General features: G+C 43.7%; 1 protein-coding gene across 3 annotated transcripts; it reads right to left on the bottom strand.

Moving 5' to 3' along the window:
- Positions 1-200: 200 nt before the first annotated feature.
- Positions 201-21,309, bottom strand: sox13 (SRY-box transcription factor 13; the record flags this gene model as incomplete). 3 transcript variants are annotated; one of them, XM_080494530.1, is made up of 13 exons in its annotated part: positions 201-513; positions 1,112-1,328; positions 3,559-3,729; positions 4,266-4,371; positions 7,586-7,710; positions 9,435-9,603; positions 10,994-11,070; positions 15,305-15,419; positions 15,525-15,593; positions 16,572-16,744; positions 17,856-17,942; positions 20,847-20,949; positions 21,100-21,309. In XM_080494530.1, 13 exons carry the CDS (start codon positions 21,307-21,309, stop codon positions 201-203), a joined length of 1,935 nt encoding a protein of 644 aa, XP_080350656.1. The 3 variants fall into 3 exon arrangements, with proteins under 3 accessions (XP_080350656.1, XP_080350657.1, XP_080350658.1); XM_080494531.1 differs by having other exon boundaries at positions 15,305-15,416; XM_080494532.1 differs by lacking the exon at positions 21,100-21,309 and adding an exon at positions 21,047-21,076.
- Between the last annotated feature and the right edge of the window lie 223 nt (positions 21,310-21,532).

Here is a 21,532-nt window from a genome sequence, read left to right as displayed (position 1 = left end):
TGACTGTGTGTGGCCAGCAGGAGGAGCTGTGCACAAAGTGATGTGAAAGAGCCCGTTGGAGCTGGAACAAGTGGAACAGGTGTGTGTTTGTGTGTGTGTGTTGACAAAATACTAAGCTATACAAGGAATATTCATTGTGATCGATCCACATTTACCCTTTTCCCCCTTCCCCCTTCCCCCTCCCCCCCCCCCGTCTGCCTTCAGTCCGTCAGCAGCACCAGTTCCCCCTCGCTCCGGTCCCCTCCATCGCTCTCCTCCCCCTCGCTGCACTGGGGTCTCTCCCGCTCCCTCTCCCGGGGCAGAGGGGTGGGGGCCTCCTGGCCTTCCGCTGCCCTGCGCGGGGCAGTTGGGACTTGGGGCAGGTAATGCTCCAGCAGCGCGGGGTGGAAAGTCATGGCGGCCACCGAGAGCGGGCCGCCACTAGTGCCGCCGTTCCCTCCGCCTCCTCCCCCGCCACTCCCCGGGTACTGACTGTCGCTGTGAGGGTAATGCATCTGCTGGGGGTCCGTCTGGCTGCAAACACACAACGTACACTTGTGTAAAGACCACAGCTCCATCTGGTGGACATGATGGCACAAAGCAGGGAATACAGAGGGAGGAAGATGCTCTATAATCTGGATGTCAGAGGAGGAAGACGCTCTATAATCTGGATGTCAGAGGAGGAAGATGCTCTATAATCTGGATGTCAGAGGAGGAAGACGCTCTATAATCTGGATGTCAGAGGAGGAAGAGGCTCTATAATCTGGATGTCAGAGGAGGAAGAGGCTCTATAATCTGGATGTCAGAGGAGGAAGAGGCTCTATAATCTGGATGTCAGAGGAGGAAGAGGCTCTATAATCTGGATGTCAGAGGAGGAAGAGGCTCTATAATCTGGATGTCAGAGGAGGAAGAGGCTCTATAATCTGGATGTCAGAGGAGGAAGATGCTCTATAATCTGGATGTCAGAGGAGGAAGATGCTCTATAATCTGGATGTCAGAGGAGGAAGAGGCTCTATAATCTGGATGTCAGAGGAGGAAGACGCTAGCTCACGAGCATACTCACAACACTAACCAATTGAAGTAAGCGGTGTCTCTCCCGGGACATCTTGATGTTGGGCTTGGCGCCTCCTACCTGTGCGTGTAGGTGGCGCGCTGCTCCTGCTTGCGACTCTTCATCATGGCCTTGTACTCGCCCACCCGGAGCCGTCGGCCCTCCACGATGCAGGTGCGTTTGGGGCGGGGCTTGTACTTGTAGTCGGGGTATCGCTCCAGGTGCTGTCGGCTCAGCCGGGCCTGTTCCTCGTAGTACGGCTGCTTCTCCTGGTTGGACATGGACTTCCACCTGGAGCCTGGACACATACACAGATGTCCCCTTCAGCTTTCACCCACAAACAATGTACTTCACCTTCCAAATAAAAGCTGTTTTTTTTTTGTTGTTTATTTAATCAAGTTTTTGTTTTTTTTCACCAAATCTGAGTGTCCTTGCAATAGAAATTCATTCACATTCAGTTAATGTCCAAATAGTTTTGAGATACTTCAGTGAAAAAGGAAATACAGTCCTACCTCGATTATCCAGATAAACTTTCTCGTGCGTCTCGATAACTAAAATCACGGCAACACTGTGTTGTAAATAAAAACGTTGATTTTCTTTTTCAATACTACATGCATGGTATGTTTAACAAGTGCGGTATTCCTTTTAAATCTTTAATTGAGTGAAAAGAGGTTTGTGCATGAAACAAAACATGACAAAGAGAATAAAAACACGAAAGTCAAGCATTTTTCAAAATAAAAGTGTATGTGTGTGTGTAAATCAAAGTTTACACAGCAAACAAACGTGAATGATGTACAGATATACAAACGTGTCAACATTTTGGAAATGAAAACTGAGATAGATCATAGGTCCATAGAATTACTACCACCTGTGTGGATTCTGCATCCTGTATATATAATTCCTCAACATTCAATGCTTCAACATTAGAAGGCATCAGGATGAGTCAGCGAATAACGAACCAATCAGAGGCCACCTTCTAAAAGGTATATACCAGGTGGTATCAATTCACCAATCACGCTGCTCGTTACTGAGCGTAATACAAAAACTGGAAGGCAGTTGCAAGTTGTGTATACAATTTGATAATTTGCTATATTTGAGCAAAAAAGGTGTAAAGAAAACTAGATGGTGACAAGTAGCGGTGGCCATTATACACTTGTTTTAGACGGTCCCGAGCAAGACGTCCGCTACGTTTTCAGTTGTCTTTTCTGACTGTCCAAACGACGGCTGGACGGCTCGAGGTAAGACTGTATGGGAATTCTGCGCCAGTTTCATCTGTTTCCACCTTTAAAATACATGTCTGACCGCTGCAAATATAATTTACCGTTCCCTCACAAACCAAGCTTCCAGGAAGTCGTCCAATCGAGTGCTTTTGAGAACTCTTCTCTTTGAGACTCGACAATGCTTGTTCACAATATGAAAAGACACCCTGCACAATGAACACAATGGCCCGTTTTGAACATTGGCAAACTTAGCAATGCTAATGGACAAAGCCCACGGAAAGTACCTGGTTTCTACAAGTTTTTGGTCTTTATAATTTATGGTTAGGTAACTTAGAAGCAAGGAGAGGGTGTGTTGAGAGAAGGTTGCTGGGTGTGCAATCACTTTTACATAAGTCAATGCGGTCAATGGAAGGTTTTCAGAAGTGGACATTGTCAATGGCCACAATGGCGCCTTGTAATCGCCTAATTGGCCAACACACCTCCACCAACAGGTGGGAGGTCATCTGCTGTCGAATGTGACGCCAAACACTGCTCAGTGACAATGCAGTTTGCTTTTAAGTGGATGACTTGCGCCCAATTTTCATGGGTGTGTTTCCATGTGAACAACTTCAGACAATACAATGGAATGCAAGCGTCTAAAGAAAGCGTGTGACCTACGTTTGTGAATGTGCTCTCCGGTGGATTTTCCAGTGATAAAGGTTTTTAAGATCCTTAAGCAATAAACCTTTCGCATGCTCTTCTGAACTTTCAACAAATTCAGACGTGAACTGGGTTTGATGAGAATAATTAAACCTTTTAGTCTCCATTTATTAGACTTTCAAAAATTCTCCAAAGTATCTTGAACCACTGTCAAAGCTCCCTTGCACCACTGGAGTATGTGTGTGTGTGTGTGGCTATCATTGTGGGGCCCTTTCTCCCCAGAGCATGCACACTTTTCAGGATAGCGGTGGCAAAGTTATTTTAGTTCACGGGCCTAGTAAAGCCTTATTTGATCCTAATTCAACCAGGCCTCTGAAATGGTTCCATTATGTCTTTTAAATACCAATTTATAATGTATATTGTGCTGTATGCGTTATATATAGTGTTGCGTTTTGGGGTTTTTTCACCCGTCTTTTAAGAATCCATATCTTCTGTCACACGTGGTCTAACCAAATGCTGGGATACTTATTTCACAAACAGAAATAGAGTATCCAGTGAACAGGGAAGTCAAAGACTTGAGTCGTATGGCCACTTGGTTTGGATGTAGACAATAGAAATGCTCTGGGACAGAGGCATCGAAGACTGAAGAAGACCAAGCTGCGGACTCACCGAGGATCTTGCTGATGGAGGAGTTGTGCATGTCGGGGAAGGCCTGCAGGATCCTCCTGCGCTCGTCCTTGGCCCAAACCATGAAGGCGTTCATGGGCCTCTTAATGTGGCCCGAGGACGGAGGGGGCCGGGCGTCGGCGTAGCCGCCCTGAGTGGAGACAGGCAGAGCACCTGCACAAAAAACAGTGAGAGGCTGAAGTTCTGTGGTATACCTTCGTCCAAACGTCTCCAACTATGGTCCTGGAGGGCCCCCGTCCTGCATGTTCCCGGAATCTAATGATGACGTCATCGCCAAAGTTGTGAAAAAAGCCCAATAATGAGCCCCTCATTGCAATCAGGTGTGTAACTGGGAGGAGGTGAACCGTACAGGACAGGGGCCCTCGAGGACCCAGGGTGGAGACTGTGTGTGTGTGTGTGTGTGTGTGTGTGTGTGTGTGTGCGCGTGTATGTTTTCAAAGGAGTGGCACCCAATTTACCCATAACTACTCTTAAATTGGTGATTATCTTTCAGACGGGTTATTAACCTTTTACTCACTCAATTAACATTTCGTTCTCGTCTGAAAGCTTTCAATTCACATGCATTTATGATTCACTGTCCCCGCCCACGTGCTTCATAGTGACGTTTTCACAGAAAAAAAAACAAAGAAACATCTGGGTCTAAAGGCAGCAGATTTTTTTGGGTTGTTTTTTTGACGTTTGAGGAGTACCTTCCGAGTCGCTGCTGTGGTGCTCCTCCGTGGACGGACGGCCGTGTCTGTCCTCGCCTCGCTCGCCCTGAGAAACCCTCTCGCTGCGAGGGGAATCTTTGTAGTCCTGAGGAGAAAGACAGGAGGACAGACGGCGTGACGTGTGAAGAACTGATACACAGATAGAAGTCCGATTCCAGAAAGCAAGATGATGTTGATGTCTTTGCGTTTTCAGATTTGGTCCTGAAAATAATACCAGTGCCCCGCATCATCATTTAGAATTGCAACATTTTATTTGTTCCGATTTCAAGTTTTGACAGGAAGTGCTATTTTCAAATCCATCCATCCACCTCCAATACCACTTTATCCTGTTGTGGGTTGCTTGAGACGACAACAGCCAACTGGGCAAGAGCATTTAGGGTTCCAGCGCAAGCATCTAATCCAGTTTGTATGTACATATAAGTGCTCGTTTTTAACCAAGGCCCCATTTACATGACGACGTTTCAAGTGAAAACGCATAGTTGTTTTTTAGCATTTGTTTCAAGAAAAGTTTTGCATTTAGGTACCAACATTTTGAAAATGATGTCAGTTTACATGGAGACGTCAGAAATGTTGAAAACTGTTGATTTTGTCCATCTACTGAGCATGTGCAAAAGAACGAGTTACTCGCCACAGTGAGCATGCTCAGTATCAGCATTTTAGAAAAGCAGCATTTTCTCACATGTCAAGAGTTTTTCAAAAGTTGTGTGACGATGAGCACCTTTGTCGTGTGAACAAGACCACCAAAACTATGAAAGTTTAGCCTTTTCACTTCAAAAATGTTGTCGTGTAAATGGAGCCTAAGTTTGTGCCCGCTTCTATGCGTGCAAAAAAAATAAATGTTGTTGACGTGTAAACGTCTTGGGAGCTGTGACTCGTATTCACACTCCGGCACATGGAGACGGTCGAATGTGGACCGTGTTGCACGGAGTTGCTATTTAAGGTGAAGAGACGACACGCCACTTCATATCAGCTGCCGCTCCACCGCGGCGCCGTAAATGCAAAGACGGGAAACGACGACAGCCAGAATGGTGTTTATTATCTGAGGGGAGGAGAGGTGAAGGAGACGAGTCGGACTCAGAATTTACAAAACTGTCGTCTGTGCATTATCCGCCAGCCGCTCCCAAGCTGTTAAGTTTTTATTTACGCGTCATTCCAGAATGGGAGCGTGTTGGTGAAAATTCTGAGGTGCAGCAGGAGAGTGGAAGTACGAGTGTGGACAAAGAGGGAGGGCAGGTGGCTCGGTCAATGCCACACTGAGGCCTTTGTGGCATTGTGAGGCTGCAGCAGCTGTTGCTCAGGACCAGACTGGGACCAGAGCCGCTGCTACCTTCAAGAATGAAAACCCGGCACCAAGAATAGAACAATTATTTTTACAGGAACCAAAACAAAGAAGCACTTTCCCATGGTGGTGCTTTAATTTGTTTTCCTGAACAATCCGAGCAATTTTCGGACAATTTAATAGCGTAGAATATCGTGTATTTCTGGTGTTTTCTTCTTCCAATGCGGCACGTGACTGTAGTTTGCCTAAAAGAGTGGAAGGTGGGCTGTGACAATGTGTTTATGTGCGTGAGCAAACCCAGCTGGGAACCCTCGTCCATCAGTCCAACCCTCAGGAGGAGCACGACTCCACGTAACTCTACACCAGACTCCATTAAACCCCAGCACATCGGTGCGGGGAGATGCAGACAGATGGAGGACTCGTCCTCAGTTTGTACACAGCATGTTTTTTTGGAGATCATTTACAAACCCGTCATATTGTCCAAAGTCCACCAATTTAAGATTTTCTGATAATCTGCATGACATATTTACATTTATTTAGATAGATAGATAGATAGATAAATACTTTAATGATCTCCAAGAGAAATTCACAAATTCACTCACATTTAGGCCCCATTTACAACAGTATTATTTTGGGTGTCCGTTTACATGACAACGGTGCTCGGAGACACTGAAAGTACAATCTGTGGCTCCCAAGGTGGAACTTTTTGAAAACATGCTAACGCCATTGAACTCACTACCGTGATTTCCGGACTATTGGGCGCACCGGGATACAAGTCGCACCCACCAAATTTAAAAAGTAAAAAAAAGAAATGGTGGATTTATGTGATGCACCAGAACGCATCACCCAGTATCAACAGCATGAAGCTCGCTCACCCTTAAAAAGCAGATTCGTCTGCACAGGGTTCAAAGCATGTAAAAAAAAAAAAAAAAAAGTAGCGGCTTATCATCCGGAAACTATGGTACATTGTTTTCAGCATTTCTGCCGTTTCCATGGAAACAGACATTGTTTTCAAAACGTTGCAGTGCAAACGCAGAACTTCTCTGAAACATAAATGCAAAAACATGAAACGTCGTGTAAACGGGGTCTTGTTTTTTTCCCAGCGTCACTGTTCTCAATGATTCTCGAGGAATCTGGCTGAGCGAGCAACTCGACGCTTAGCATGAAAAAACATTTGCTTCCATTTACTTTAGCTACAAGAAAAAGTCCATCCCTCAGGACTCCGGGCAGCGTTTAATCGCAGATTGATTTTTAAAGTGACGCAGTGAAGCCCTTCCTCCGCTCATGTAGAAATGTATTATTTCTATGTTGGATGTGTAGAGCAAGTCCCTTGTTTGTGAACGACTGGAACAGCATGACATGTGGGGTTCTCTGACAAGAGGACGGAATACTTGTAGGTGATTTGAGACAACAAAGACCAATATGGGAAAAGTTGATCCAGTGCAAAGGATGAGTCTGAGAAGTTTTAAAGTATTTCATGCTGTTAATCACTTGAAATAAACTTTCTTAACTGCTTGCTATAAGGTATTCCTTTTATTTCTTTACAAAGCTTTAATGGATTTATCTTTTTTCTTTTTTAAAGCTATAACCTATTTCTTTGTAAAGCTTCAATCCATTTCTTTTATTTCTATGTAAAGCACTTGTGTCTGAAGGGAGCTCTATGAATACATTTGCCTTGCCTCGGTTTACAAGCTGATAAGATATAATTTGTCTCGAGAACAGTTTCTCAATTGAGACATAACTGATGCCGAATTTGTCAGGTAATTCTTCTTCATTCTTATGGTTTAAAAATAAATGATATTCTGATAAATCAAAAAATCAATTTATCAGAATATCTCCTGAGTCAATCAAACATTTGGAGATGTAGAACATTGCTTAGCATCCAGTTATTGTGACTCTGGATTTGTGAAGGATTTGAAAGATTCATTTACTCCTACAATCTGGACAATTTACGCTCTCTTAAATGAAACAGCAGGCGCCATCCCAGCGAGTGCCGCAAGCAGTGTGAACGTCGCCTTACCATCTTGCTCGCGGCGTCTCGCTCCCTGTCCCGCTCCCTCTCTCGCCCGCCGCTGCCGTGACTCCTGAGGAGCTGCTGGGCGTCGTGGATGGCCTGAGTGACGACGTCTCCGTCCCCGAGAAAACCTGAAGGCAGGAGGGAAGGTGGCCATGAGCCCAGAAAACAACAACAACAACAACAAGCTGAAGTCATTGGAAATCCTCCTCTGGACATACACGGCAGGATAATACAATGAATCACCTTTCAAAATAAATTTACTGCATCAGCATGTGGCTTCACGCAAACTAGCCGATTAGCCAATATCGTATTGTGTTTTTGAAAAGTCTCACAAGATATAAATGAACGAGGCCGTTCAAGTCTTTTGTGTCGATGCGGTGACAGTTTGGTGCGGCATGAAGATCACCTGACAGAAAGCACTGCAGGCTACGGCTGTTAACTCACAAACTTCTTGGCACCAATGTGGGACACACCTTTTTTTTTTTGTTTTTTTTTCAGAATGTGCAGGTGCAAAGAAGGTCACACCAACGTGGATTAATGTAAACATTTGAGTTCAACTGGTTAACATGTGATGGCAAATGTTCCAGGCATTTAGCCTCCCTGTAACGTCTATTTCCCCACTTCCAGAAACTGCTTGATGTCTATAAAAACTTTATAGTTAAAAAAAAAAAAAAAGTTAATTAAAAACCAACACTTCTTATGAAAACGTGTCATGGTAAGAATCAAGACGAGCATATGTTAGCACAATGCTAAAAATTGCGATAAACAAGAACACAAGTCAACCTCTAGGAGACAGGTGTGCATGAAAACTCTTCCTTTGCACTGAACCTCAAATCAGTGACACAACGCAAACATGTCAATCATTGTGGCAAAATATTTAGCTGTATCGCTATGCTCATGTGGCGATATATATCGCAACGCTATTGTCACGGCCAATAATCCCAAACGTCGCAAATGTTTATTCCTGCTCCATGTGACTCCTCCCGTTGATGGATTATCATCAGGGATCGTCTGTAAATTAAATATGTCAAAACAACTTTCAAAAAAACAAAGTTAAAAGAAGCAAAGCCAGAATAGAAACAAAGAAATGGGGATAAGCATAACCGGGTCAGTCCTAAACCTGAATATGTTTGTTGTCGGCACACCCGGAGATGAAATACGCAATGTTGAAGTGGAGCCAAACTCTACCGAGACTACAAATAATAACCTTCACAATAGTTACAAAGGCTATTTCAAATTAAATTAGCCAACTTTGAATTATATTAAAAGGGGCTCTGTCAATTACAGTATTAGTAATTCTTATATCATAATCCAAAAAGAATATTGAAAAGTTTAATAGTAATTCTCTTTTCAACTCTTTATAGTATTCAAAAAGACAATCCTAAATAACAATGCAATGTTTAGAGAAGTGGATAAAAGTGTTAGAAAATGTTAAACTGATTAAAAAAAGGAACTTATCAAAGATATTCTGATAGGCTTAAAATCCCAGTGGATGTGTTCAAAAAGCACATACCGACAGTCTATCATAAAAATAGGAGAAAATGTGTGTCTTCTGTAATTGTTATTCATTTGCAACAGAAACCGGAAGTGAGTATTAACACAAAAAGATTCAAAATTCATATAAAGTCAAAGAAAATTGGGCATCATAGATTAAAAAAAAAAGATGAATCAGTCTTATTGCCAACGTGCCACCTCATAGAGAATATTAATTACAGTGGTTTTCTGGGACCAAAGAGGCGTCTGCAGTCTACGAATAAAGTGGATTGAACACATTGTGCGCTGGAGCTTCTTCCACAGTTAGATACTTTGTGCCATTGTCTGTGTGAGGCCTCCAGCTGTGTGCGCTACTCACTGAGGGCGGGGCGCTGCGGGCTGCGGGACATCTCTCTCTGGAGATCCCGGGCCCGGTAGGCCCCCTGCAGGGCCAACGAGCTCAGCTCCAGGCTCTGCGGGCTGGGGGTCTTCCCCAGCTCAAGCCCCTTTGGCTTGGAGGTCAGGTTCAGGGGCTGACTGGATGACTCCTGGAGGAACAACGAGAAAAAAAAAACAACACACATGCAGCAAACGATGAGAATGGGGCGCGGCCACTTGCAAACATTCATATCAAACCACAAAAGGGCGAGGGCATGCCAGTGTAGTGTTCCCATAACGCGCGGCAGCGCTCTGCGTGTTGGAGCACATCTGTCGCACCTTTACAAGCATTTATATTGGAGCGCTTTTGTTGTGGAGTTAACATCGACCTTTCCTTCCGCTTTGTTTGATTAAACTGCGCTGAACTGTCCAAACTTGAGAAGCTGCAATGCAAATACACTTGGCACAAAACACATGTGCAGCGATTCCATTGAACAAAGGGCGTGGCGTCTTCCAAAAAGCTTTTCAGCCTCGCCAAGACCAAGGAGGGATGATGTTGATTTAATTCAAAGAGATTCACTTTCGTTGACATGGTGGGAACTGCACAGTCAAGCAAAGGCATGCACACTCTTTACAACAGGGGGTCACCAACGCGGTGCCCTCGGGCACCACGTCGCCCCCCACAGGCCTGTTCTAAGAATAGCACAACTCGCAAATGAGCTGCGTCTAAAATTGAATTTTATTCTGTTGCTATTCTTTTTAAATCATACTTGAATTTATATGGGTTAAAAAATGACAATCTCTTCAAAATAAAGTCAATAAAAATGTTTTTTTTTTAATTATATACGACGTTTCGATCCCTGGCGCGCTGTGTGGAGGAACAACGCTTGACGAAGGTCCTTCACTTCTTCACCGCCCCGCCAGACGGAGGACATTATTCACTAAACGTTGAATAATCGGTATTTACACGACAACTGAATGACGCTGAAGTCACACCGCTCACGCTCACGGTTCTAAAAACCCTCAAGTCCTGCAGATATTCGCCAGTTAAATAACATTGTACGACTCGCAACACGGAGACATGCTGGTCAATTCCGGGTGGATCAGAAGTTTCTGGGTCAGAAAGGAGCTGCTGCTTTTATTTTTGATCCACCATTCCTCAGTATTTGTTCGTAGCACAGAGGTCAAAATCGATTTCTGCATTTATTTCTATGAAATGTTTTGTTGTTTTCATACAAAACAAATGTCCCATTTCCACGAGCCCAGAGGTTTTAATCCCAGCAAAAACAACGAAAACAGCTGTGAAATGTGTTCGTCATTGTTGATAATCCTTGTGAGAACTCATCAACGTGATCAGTGTCTTCACATGGATGAGTATCAATAATAATACAACTCATGGCAAATTGAGCAAAGGTGTTATTTCAGAGGAGTGTGCCAAATTGGTAGCCCTTCGTATGACTCAGCACCTATGACAAAGCTCTCCCTTTCTAAATTGGTTGATAACCCCCTGCTTTATAATAACCAACCAAAAAAAAAAAAATAATTTACGGTGACATGTACCTGTCGGAAGGAACCACTGCTCCTCTTGACGGAGGTGGGGTGAGTGTTTGGCAGCAGCTGCATGGAGTAGTCCACAGCTGGAAGGAGGGGGGGAGAGAGAAGAAGAAAGAAAGACTTTCACCTGTTGCACATCTGTTTTAGTCACCCAGATTTGACTTCACACAGTTTTATATTCCAACGGTTCCCAAAGTTCTGATGGAAACCAAGAGTTGGTGGACTGACACACACGTTACCAGGTGTTGGAGAGGGACTCACATTGAGGACAAAACCACTATACATGACTCAACACAACAATCCCTGAGTGAACGTGTTGGTTTGATTGTCGGGACAAAGAGAGGCGTGGCCCTGTGCACTCCAGGTGTACTCTGATGAACCTGGGATGACGCAGCATGATGATCCCCGCTGTACATTCAGTAGGATGAGCCAGTCACGAGGATGCCATCCCTATTAAAGTGATTAGTAGGATGGTGTGAAAGATGTTAGGGTGTTAACCTCTGAATGTCACCAGGCACTAAGGTAAAGTATCCGCGCTGCACTGCATCCCAGCATCTTAATCACCAGAGGCATTTGGACGAGCAGTTAGCTCGATGTCATTAACTGCTCAGTGGATCCAGGTGGGTTTCCCTCCGAGCTGTGCTATATGCTACATGCTAAAGAATTTCAGCAATGCCACACGATTAAAGTATGACTGATACACATGTTTGGCGGCACTAACGGCGAGCTCGGTCCCTCAGTCTACAGTCCACAGTAAACAGACGCTACCCACTGCGCTATGCATACTGTAGACGCGGTGGCATCCTGGAGCCTTCAAGGCTATAGCAACAACACATCATCAGTAGGGTAAAACAAACCTGTCTCACGACGGTCTAACAAAGAGTCTGAGCAGAGTTGCTTATAAATACAAAGAGCTTTCATATATTCATATATTGTTTGCTTATGGAGTATGAATTAGGCTTGACGTACTTAAAGTACTCCTACGTGTCAGCAACTAGCTAAAGGTTAGTACTTGTACTGGTCTTTTAAAAATGTGGTATCATATGAGTCCCTACTTTAATGCATCTGGTTGCTGTCATGTGTTGTGAGTGAGCACACAGGGTATGTCCCTCCACTGGCTTAAAATGGATACCTTGCATTTCCTGTCCTGGTTGTGTACAGCGTGATCAGATTTGGCAAAGTGAAATCTTAAATCTACAAGAAGGCTTAAGGGTCCTAATGTTCTCTGGTATAGTCTTACCTCAATTATCCAGACGGTGTTGAGCAAACGCACTGACTTGTGTCTGGATGACACTAATTGTCTGGATGGTATAACTGATGGCAACACAGCGTATTGTAAACCAAAACATACTTTTTTTTAAAATACTAAATGCATAGCATGTTCCACAACAGTGTGTTATTCCTTTTTAAACTTTTAATTGGATGGAAATAAGATTCCGCATGCAACAATACAGTGTTCCTTATATGTATAGTTTATATCGGGGGACTCCAACCACCGGGCAGGGAACGGGTACCAGTTCGTGGATAAAGTGCACCAGTCCACAAAGAGAGAATATAATTTTTTATTTAGAAAAAGGACATTTATATTTCTATTAGTATGGACTTAGTTTTATTTTGGAAAAAGTATCACTTTCATCAGGGCTTCTTTCCCGCTCAACTCTGTTACTCTTTCTTTCAATACACAGTCAAGCCCTTTATATACGACGTCCTGCCGGGCCATGGGAAAATTATGCTGCTTAAACTGGTCCATGGTGCAAAAAGGGTAGGAGGCCACTGATCTATAACATCTCGCGGCTAAAATCTGACCACAAAAGGTTATCCCGTGATGCAGATCACAGATCTGGACAACCGACGTGCAGATCTGTGACGTCCAAATTCCCCAAAACACAATGTCCGCTTGATGATGAGTTCCCATGCAAATGTGCCAACAAACTGAAAGGACTGCAGCGAAAAATGAAAGCTTCCCTCTCTGTGTGCATCTTCAAACAGCTTCCTGGGTACAGATGACCTCTATCGCACTCCAGTCCTTCAACATTTTCCACATTCATCCATCTGAACATTCAGAGGCACTCACGCACATTACCAACACATTTCTTGAAATAAAGAAAAGCAAATGAATGGCCATCCTTAAATTTCGCCCACACTGTTTTAAAGGCTGGCCTCGTGCCTTTTGAGTTTGAAAAGACGAAGAAGACAAGGTCACCCACGAGCGCTGCTTTTAAGACGCGTGAAAGCAGGACCGCATAAAGCCGTGGCTTTCTAAGACGTGCCCTCTATAGCCTGCTAACTGTACAAGCTTACCTGAGTGAAAGGTACTATCAACCATATTGTTCAGCTGAAGTATCGCAAATGTCTTTCCACTTTCTTTGAAATAAGAGCAGAGCATAAATATGCTAGAGTTTCTCTTCAAAAATGCACACAAACGACAACTCGAGGACCTGTGCCAATGGAGATATCTTTTCAGCACCAAGTTTCTGGCCATCAAAGCTCCACAATCATTGTCTGACAAGCAGAGTGTTCATTCTTCCCTCACAACAGGGAGGGCAAGAATAGGCTTTGAAAGAGCTGACAAAACCCTCAGTGTTCCCAACACTATAAAGGCCCGGTGGAGAGAGACCTTGGAGGGTTATTAAAAGATCACAGCGTTAACTGAAGACAGACGAAACCGCATCCAGAACATCACTGAACCCTCCGCAGAGCTTCTGTCTACTGCATTGAATCCATTCACATTGACTGGGCAAGTGAAGTCATTTTAAATAAATGCTAAATGTACTGTTGCCATGGCATTTTTCCAGAGTCGTAACATTCTGCCACTGATGAAAGTCATCTAAAGTCTCTCATTGAATGTCACAAATCATTCAAAAAGAGACAGATCTGTTCCTCAAACATATCTTGTTGTGTCATCGGTTCTCGAGACAACGAACCTGCATCCACTAAAGGAAAGCTTTGTTCAAAAGCGAGGCTCCGTTTCCACAACACCGTTTTGAGTGAAAACGCATGGCTTTTGCGTATTCGTTTCAGAAAGGTCTTATGTTCAAATGGCAATGTTTTGAGAAAGATGTCCATTTACACTGCGACAACAGCAACACTGAAAATTATGGAGTTTCCATATCAGGCCATTAGTGGGTGCTGCTGTTACCCGAGCCAACGAAATTGGCCAAAAAGGTTGTTTTCATCTGCATGTATTTATTTATTTATTGGTTTGAATGGATTTTCTTTTCTTCTTTCTTTTCACAAAAAAAAATCCCCATCCAAATTGGATGACATTTTCAGGGATGATGTGTCATCATCCAAGGACCAATCGACAACATTTTGGGATGTTTATGGCTAACCATTTCTGAATAAATCTAAAAAAAAATTAAAAAACGTGAACAAATTTCTCATACCAAGCGGATGAGAGAGGCACCTAATAGAGGACATCAACGGAGATCAGCGTCTGTTGCCATGGAGACGCTCCCTGCTTAGTGTTTCACATAGTGATGTTGCTACCTGACCTACCTCGTTAGCACTGATATGAGCCAACAGCTATCATGCTCGCGATGCTAACTCAGTTCCACCAACAAATGTGTCGTTGACCAAGGCATGAGATCTACCGAGTGTAGATCTCGATTGTATTTGTAATGAAACCACGCAAACACAACAGAGAACTACAACGGGTACTTGGTAGAGCACATACCTTTACCAACGCCACATTTCTTTGCTGAACTGAGTTAGCATTGCTTTCATGTTAGCCGTTAGCTTATATGAATGCTCACGAGCCTATAGCAACATCACTGTACGAAACACTGAGTGGGGGCACACAGTTAAACCCCTACCCACGTCAATGCGCTTACACCGGTGTTTCTGGATACTTGCTGGAACCTAGATATTAGCTCTGAGCTCTGGAGCGGCGTTAGCACTGTGCGAGCAGGCGGCTTATGGCAGCTTCTGACGGCTCATCACGCAACTCCAGTGTGTCCACAAGGGAGGAAATATCTAACCTCTCCATGAGCATCTGCGTCTGAAACTAATCGATTGGTTCTTGGATGATGACAAATCTAATTCGGGTCAATAGTTTTTGCGAAAAGTTGTTAAAATACTTACAAATACAAACAAAAATAAATAAATACACTTAGCCAAAAACATAACCTTCGCCACCATTATGGTTGGCAAACGTAACAATAGACTATCAACAAAATGAACATTGTGCGTTTTCGCTTGAAATCCAATAAGATCGTCATGAAAAAATTAAAGACCTGCTTTTAAGTGGAAAGAACTGTGTATAAATCCAATCTTCACCCCCCTGAAAGAGTGAACCCCCTGTGCATTGTGACTTACTGGGCTTGCAAGGAATGGGCTGCAGCGGCAGGGTCATCTGGGGTTCGGAGGTGACGGGGAGGGGCTGTGTGTTGGGGTGGAATGCCGGTATCATCACGTAGGGCATGTTCACCTGCTGGGGCAGAGCAGAACGAGCACACCGTGCATAAAAGCGCTCCACTCAGTTGTCTGACGGTTGCCGAGAAGATGAGGACTGTGTGGAAGGTGTGGAGGAGCTGACCTGGATCTGCTGCTGGAGCAGGTTGATCTTGTGCTGCTGCTGGATCAACTGCTGCTGCTGTTTGGCGATCTGAGAGAAAGAGACATGCTTGTTAGCTGATTCTGTCGAAGCTTGCCAAAACTTGTTCTTACCAGCATCGGTAGACAGTTGAGTTTTGGTATCTTGCCTGAAAACATTTAACACATGATGAGGTGAAGCTCAGAAGCCAATGTTGGGATTGGAACCTGCCACAGCCACCTGTATTGACCATTTTCCATTACGGAGAGCTTTCACTGCTGTTGGCTTCCATGTGTGGGTGTTCACACTGGCTGCTTCCTCTACATACTTCGACTACATGCTCGTGTGGCTCACTATAACATTATGTGGTTCAAAGTGGCCGGCTGGTTGGCGAGGACCCATAGAATACAGTAAGAGGAAAATTGGAATCACATTGCCAACTTTGAGAGTGACAAATTCGCTGGTCTACATTTGAGCCTCAGCGGAAGTGCAGCAGTGGATGCGGAGATCCCCGATTCAGCTCCTCTCATTCTAATGATCATGTCATTACCAAGCTCTGAACAATTCCAAATAAGGAGCAGTGAGAGGGGCTCTCCAGGACCAGGGAGACCCCTGATCTATGAGGAATTTTATACTGAAAGGTAGACTATGTGAGATTTGAGCAATGGCGTTGGATGGCTCCAGGGTTTGTTTTACCATCATCTGAAGCTTCAGCCATTGATAACTTCTTGGATTCATGAACCAGTGCTCATTGGCAACACCATCTTGTAGCACAAAGTTTAAACTGAGAACAATCATTCACGGCATCAAACGTTCAGAGATCACAATGTCATACAGTGAATTTCCAAGAATCGTTCCAGCATGAAATCTCTCAAACAAACGTTCGGTTTGAAAGTTCACCTGACAGCTTTGCCGACTCTTCCTGTCGAGTTAAAATATAAACCCTAATGCACAGAGAGGCTTTGGAAAGGTTGCCATAAGCAGAGAAGTGTGGAGGTGTTTGCATGTTGCCTGGAATGTGACGGCCGAGGTGTATATCCGGGCTGTTACCTGCTCCTGCTGCTGTCGAGCCAGCTCCATCTGCTGCTGCTGCTTCTCCAGCAGCAGAGCCGCCATATTCCTCTGCTCCGAGTGGGCTCCCAGGAGCTGCTCCCTCAGTCCGCTCAGCTGATTGATCATCATCAACAGCTGCAGCTCCTTCTCCGCCAGAGACTCGGGGGTACCTGCCGGGGGATCCCAGGATCACAGAGTTAATGCAACATTAAGTCCGTCACGGCTCCTTCCCACCAATTAAAGCACAACACTTCTTATGAGATTCAAGCCCTGTCCACACAATCTATTTTCTCCCCATTGTTCTTAAAAAGTTTCCCATCCCCATGGCACCATGAAAATTACTCAAAATAATGTAGTACATATGCCCGCCCTGTAGGGGGTACTGTAATTCTGCCTTAAAAAAAACCCCACCAAAAATGGACAAGAAGACAGAGCGTGCAAAAATGCTCATATAAAAAAAAAAAAATCAATCTTGCATTATTAATCCAAACAGCGTCAGTAGCTCCTGCAGCTCCATCTGGAGCATGGAGTCCGCCATTGTTGTTTTTGTTGTTGTTATTTGACGTCACAGAGAGGGTGGCAAAAACGGTGTGGATACATGTGGACAGCGCCTTAAAGTTGCGAGCCTGATCACACAATGATGCTAGAATCAACGTTCCTTTGTGGAACGAAAGGCTTCATTTACATGACAATGTTTTAAAGTGAAATCGCAAAGTTTTCACTGCGTTTTGAATATCCATTGCTCAGAGTCACTGAAAACACACCTTTTTGAAAATGGCCCTGCTACTGGTCATATGCATCATGACCGGAGTAAATTGTTTGTCGATGGACAACAACAACAATGTTTGCCTCCAGAGTGTCCATATTATCCAAGGACTTGGTGGTTTTATAGTTTAAAGTCACCGCAACAACGATCCAACAAAAACAATCAACAGCACCCACTGGAGGCCAAACATGCTAACAACCGCTTTACAATATTCCTACCTTTTGGGTGAGAACGTAAACCGTTTGTGAAACAAAAGCGAAACGGCTTAACTTGAAACGTTGGCGTATAAATGGGGCCATAAAGATGAAGCTGTCCTGATCACGCGTTAGCTAAACAAACATTATTCTGCGGGACAAAAGATTAAGACGATCATTGGATCCAAGTGATGCTTTTGAAGCAAGTTAACCTTATATAACACCCGTCAATGAAAGAAACAGACTGACATTTCTGCGGTGTGGTGGTATATGAATTGGACTTGGATGGAAGAAATGTGTTGGTCATGTCTGAAAGCTGACCTTTGAGTTGTCCTGCCCCCACTGTGCTTTTATCCAGAAGTTTCTCCTTCCAGTCAGCATTCAACAGCTTCTCAATGGTCGGCATTACTGTGAACAGACACAACAGGTCCTCAGCAGAGCCGCTCAGACTGTGAAATGTATTTCATCCAAAAAAGAAAAAAAGAAAAAAAAAATTACATCTCACGCCAAACTACTTTCTCTTCTGCCTTTCTAATGGCATTGATTGAAGAAGACGTCGGAGGGGTCGGAGGGCAGAGGTGGTTTTGTGCATCAGGGAGAAGTTTGGAGTGTTTTGAGTGGATCAATATTTGGACGCAGAACAAACCAAGGTCGGCCGGTGGAGCGAATTTAAGAAGAATTTACGATGAGCAGCCCTCGAGTCTTTCACGGCCCGGTGAAAGACTCGGGGGGGGCACGGAGAGTCTTGCGAGCGGCTGTGAGAGAAACCTTTCACTCCGTGTGCCAAGGATTGAATGAAATCATACAAAAAAAACAAAAAACAAAAAAAACAACAAAAAAAAAAAGAGAGAAGAAAACCCAGTTATCTCCCCCCTCTGAACTCAGCCAGGAACAAAAACAACTCCCTCACTTTCCCAGACGAGCCGTCACTTCTGCACATCGATTTTCAGCCGCCCGCATTGTTTACCACTGAATGGCGGCAGAACGTAGTGCACTTAAACACATAAGATTAGAGTCATCAGAGTGAGGTCGGTGGGAGAGTTGTATGGACCCGCGTATATGTGAGTAACAGAGAAATGCTCCCATAGAGGGAAATGAAGCCGAGGTATCACATCTCATAGAGACTGATGGAGCTGGTCGACATGAAGTAAACTTTGAAGCAGACGCAGTGTTTTCCTCATATTTCTGTCAGACGGCAGCTGGTCGGCTCCAGAAGACGCTTTATCTAAAGTTCAAGATAGAAATCTTCTAAATCGATGCATTATAAAGCAAAAGCGGGAGTTTAGATTAAGACCCGTTTGCACAACAACGCTTTCAAGTGAATCCAGAAAACTTTCATAGCGTTCTCGGTGTATGTTTACGTGACATTACACACCGTATAAAAGGTGACACATTAGAGTTAAAATGTTGGTTAGGAGAGGCGACGTTCTTTTACTAGACCCGGACGTTCGGACAAGCCTTAATGTCGAGCTCTGAATTAAGATCTTTTCCCCACCTAATTTTTATATAAATAAATTGTTTATCAGATGAAATGATTACAATTGTAATGTGGTCCACATGGCACTTGAAACTTGAGGTAAAAACCCGTAAATGTTTTTAAAAACCTTTTTTTTTTCATTATTATAAAATATAAAAATAAAGAAGTGCAAAATAAACTGTGCTTTTTTTAAGTTCCTAGATTTTCAGTCATTAATAAATATGAGCTTATCTAAACATTTCTTAACATTAACAAACCTGGACACGTTTGCAAAACTCTGAACACATTTCTGTTTGTGTGCATTTAAAAATAACTATGTTGAACCTGACCTGCAGCTTTTCAGCCACATTTCTTCTTTCAAACCGATAAATTAGAAGAGAAGTGACAGTTAATAATCAGAGACTCACTGCTTGTTGTCTTCATCTCAACACCTTGTAAAAACACGCAAGAACAAACCAGAACGGACTTTAAGCCAATCACTGAGCAGGTCTGGCGATGGCATTTAAATAATGCTGATTGGTTTAATTTTTTGTCAGTCACTCTGACGTTCATAAGTAACTGGTGAAACCGCAAAATATTGTGGAACACAATTTAAATTGAAATCGGTTTTCCCCATCAATGCGTGGCAGCCATGGCAGGAATGGAAAGAATTTTGTCAGTAGATCATTAAGGCGTTTCTATTCTCCAAGATTGTCAAGTACAGGGAAGAGTAAATCTTATATTTGGTCTGAACGGCCTCGCTGGGTCGGGTGCAAGCCTTGAATGTGCTTCCTTCAACAGTTTATATGGGGTCACACTGTAAAGAACCGATCGGTTCCATCTGAAGGAACTATCACTCTATACATGACCAATCACATAATGATGAATTTCCTTCACAATGATCACCGTCCATCAAATTATTGAGCCTCTCGACACATTGAAAGTATGAACAGTTATGAAATAACGTCACTGTTATTTCTTTCTATTAGACCATACCATAGTGCATTAACAGAAGAAAAACAGCAGGGAAGGAGTCGGACAGTAAATGCAACTACTTACCAGCAACACACACTGCGAGACAAACTGATCACAGGTTGGACACAGGCAACTCAACACCAACACACAAAAGTGACATTACTCATTTTTTAACTGTTGCACAATTGGTAATACCACGTCGAAAAGGCAGAGTCAGACATCACACTGTATGTCTTCAATCCTTATCAGACCAGTATATAAAAAAAAAAAGTTAACCCATAAACAAAACAAAAAAAAGTGCATTATAGCTTCTTCGCTGGATCACGTGCGAAAAGTTGTCAAGAAATCTAGCTCAAAGTGAAAAAAAAAAAAGTCATAAAAATGTATTTGTCGTTGAAATTTTTCAAAGAGAATTACCACTGAACTGAAGAGATTCAACTGTACGTTATCATTCAGATACTTATTGACATTAAATATCAAGTCTGGTAAAAGTTCACTCAAGAGAGTTTAGGTAAAATAGCAAAATACTCATTTAAGGTCTTCAGATGAAAATAGTATCTTATCTTAAACGTGAAGCTTCATTTTTCAGAGTAAAGTCTTAAAAAAGGCATGACTTCTGTCATAACCTGAAACAAAGTGCATCTCGTGTGATGTGCAGTCCGTTTACTGTGACGTCTGACTGCAGAACACAAAGCAGCAAACGGTCGGACTTGAAACCCTTTTATTTCACAGGTCTCGTTGATTTTTTTTACGTGATATATATTGCTGCATTTAGCTGATCATGTTTTTAGCACTTTGAGATGAATGAATGTAAAGTGCAATACAAATAAAATGCTTTACCATCATAAATATTATTAGAATGATCATTAGTTGAGACGGACCTTCCTTGAAGTTGGATTGTCCCTCTGATCGACCGTGCATCCTGACCTCCTTCAGTCCCATGGGGCTTTGTCTGTGAGGCAGTTCTTTGCCTGGTGATCCCTCCTGTGAGAACACAGAAGAAGAAGGGAAAAAAAAGAAAAACAGTCAGCTTATATCAGACTGGGAGCCGACAAAAAGCACCTGTTCCATTTCCACATACCAATCTGTGACACATCCGACACCGAAGTGTCTCGTCACACCTTCAGAACCTACCGAAGGAGAGCGTGACAGCGGGGGCGTCAGCTGACGGGCCTCCAACGGCTGCATCCCCGACCAATCGCGGGAGGGAGACGTCTTGGGAGGCTCGCCGTACGGGCCGACTCCGCCCCCTCCGCCAGACTCCTCCTGCTCCACTTTGACGCCCAGCATGCTGACATCGCCGGCGTAGACGAGCTGCAGAGCTGGAGGGCTGGGCTCAACCATCCTGCTGCAAGACAAACAACACACAATACCAAATGTCACTGAGGTGTGGCCAGTCTGACAACCTGCCACAATCGCATGTCAACTCCGTAACGGTTTGCCGGTGTCACAACTTGAAAGAGCAGAGATCAAGGGGAGCTCAGAGATCAACAAATGCGTTATAGCAGAGAAAGTCCTGGCGCAAAAATGGTAAAACAGAAGTATTCCTGCAGATGTGAGTCAAGAT

This window comes from Blennius ocellaris (assembly GCF_963422515.1).
Source record: "Blennius ocellaris genome assembly, chromosome: 4".
Lineage (NCBI taxonomy): Eukaryota > Metazoa > Chordata > Actinopteri > Blenniiformes > Blenniidae > Blennius > Blennius ocellaris.
Note: the sequence above shows the minus strand (reverse complement) of the source record. Positions and strands in the feature narration are given on the sequence as shown.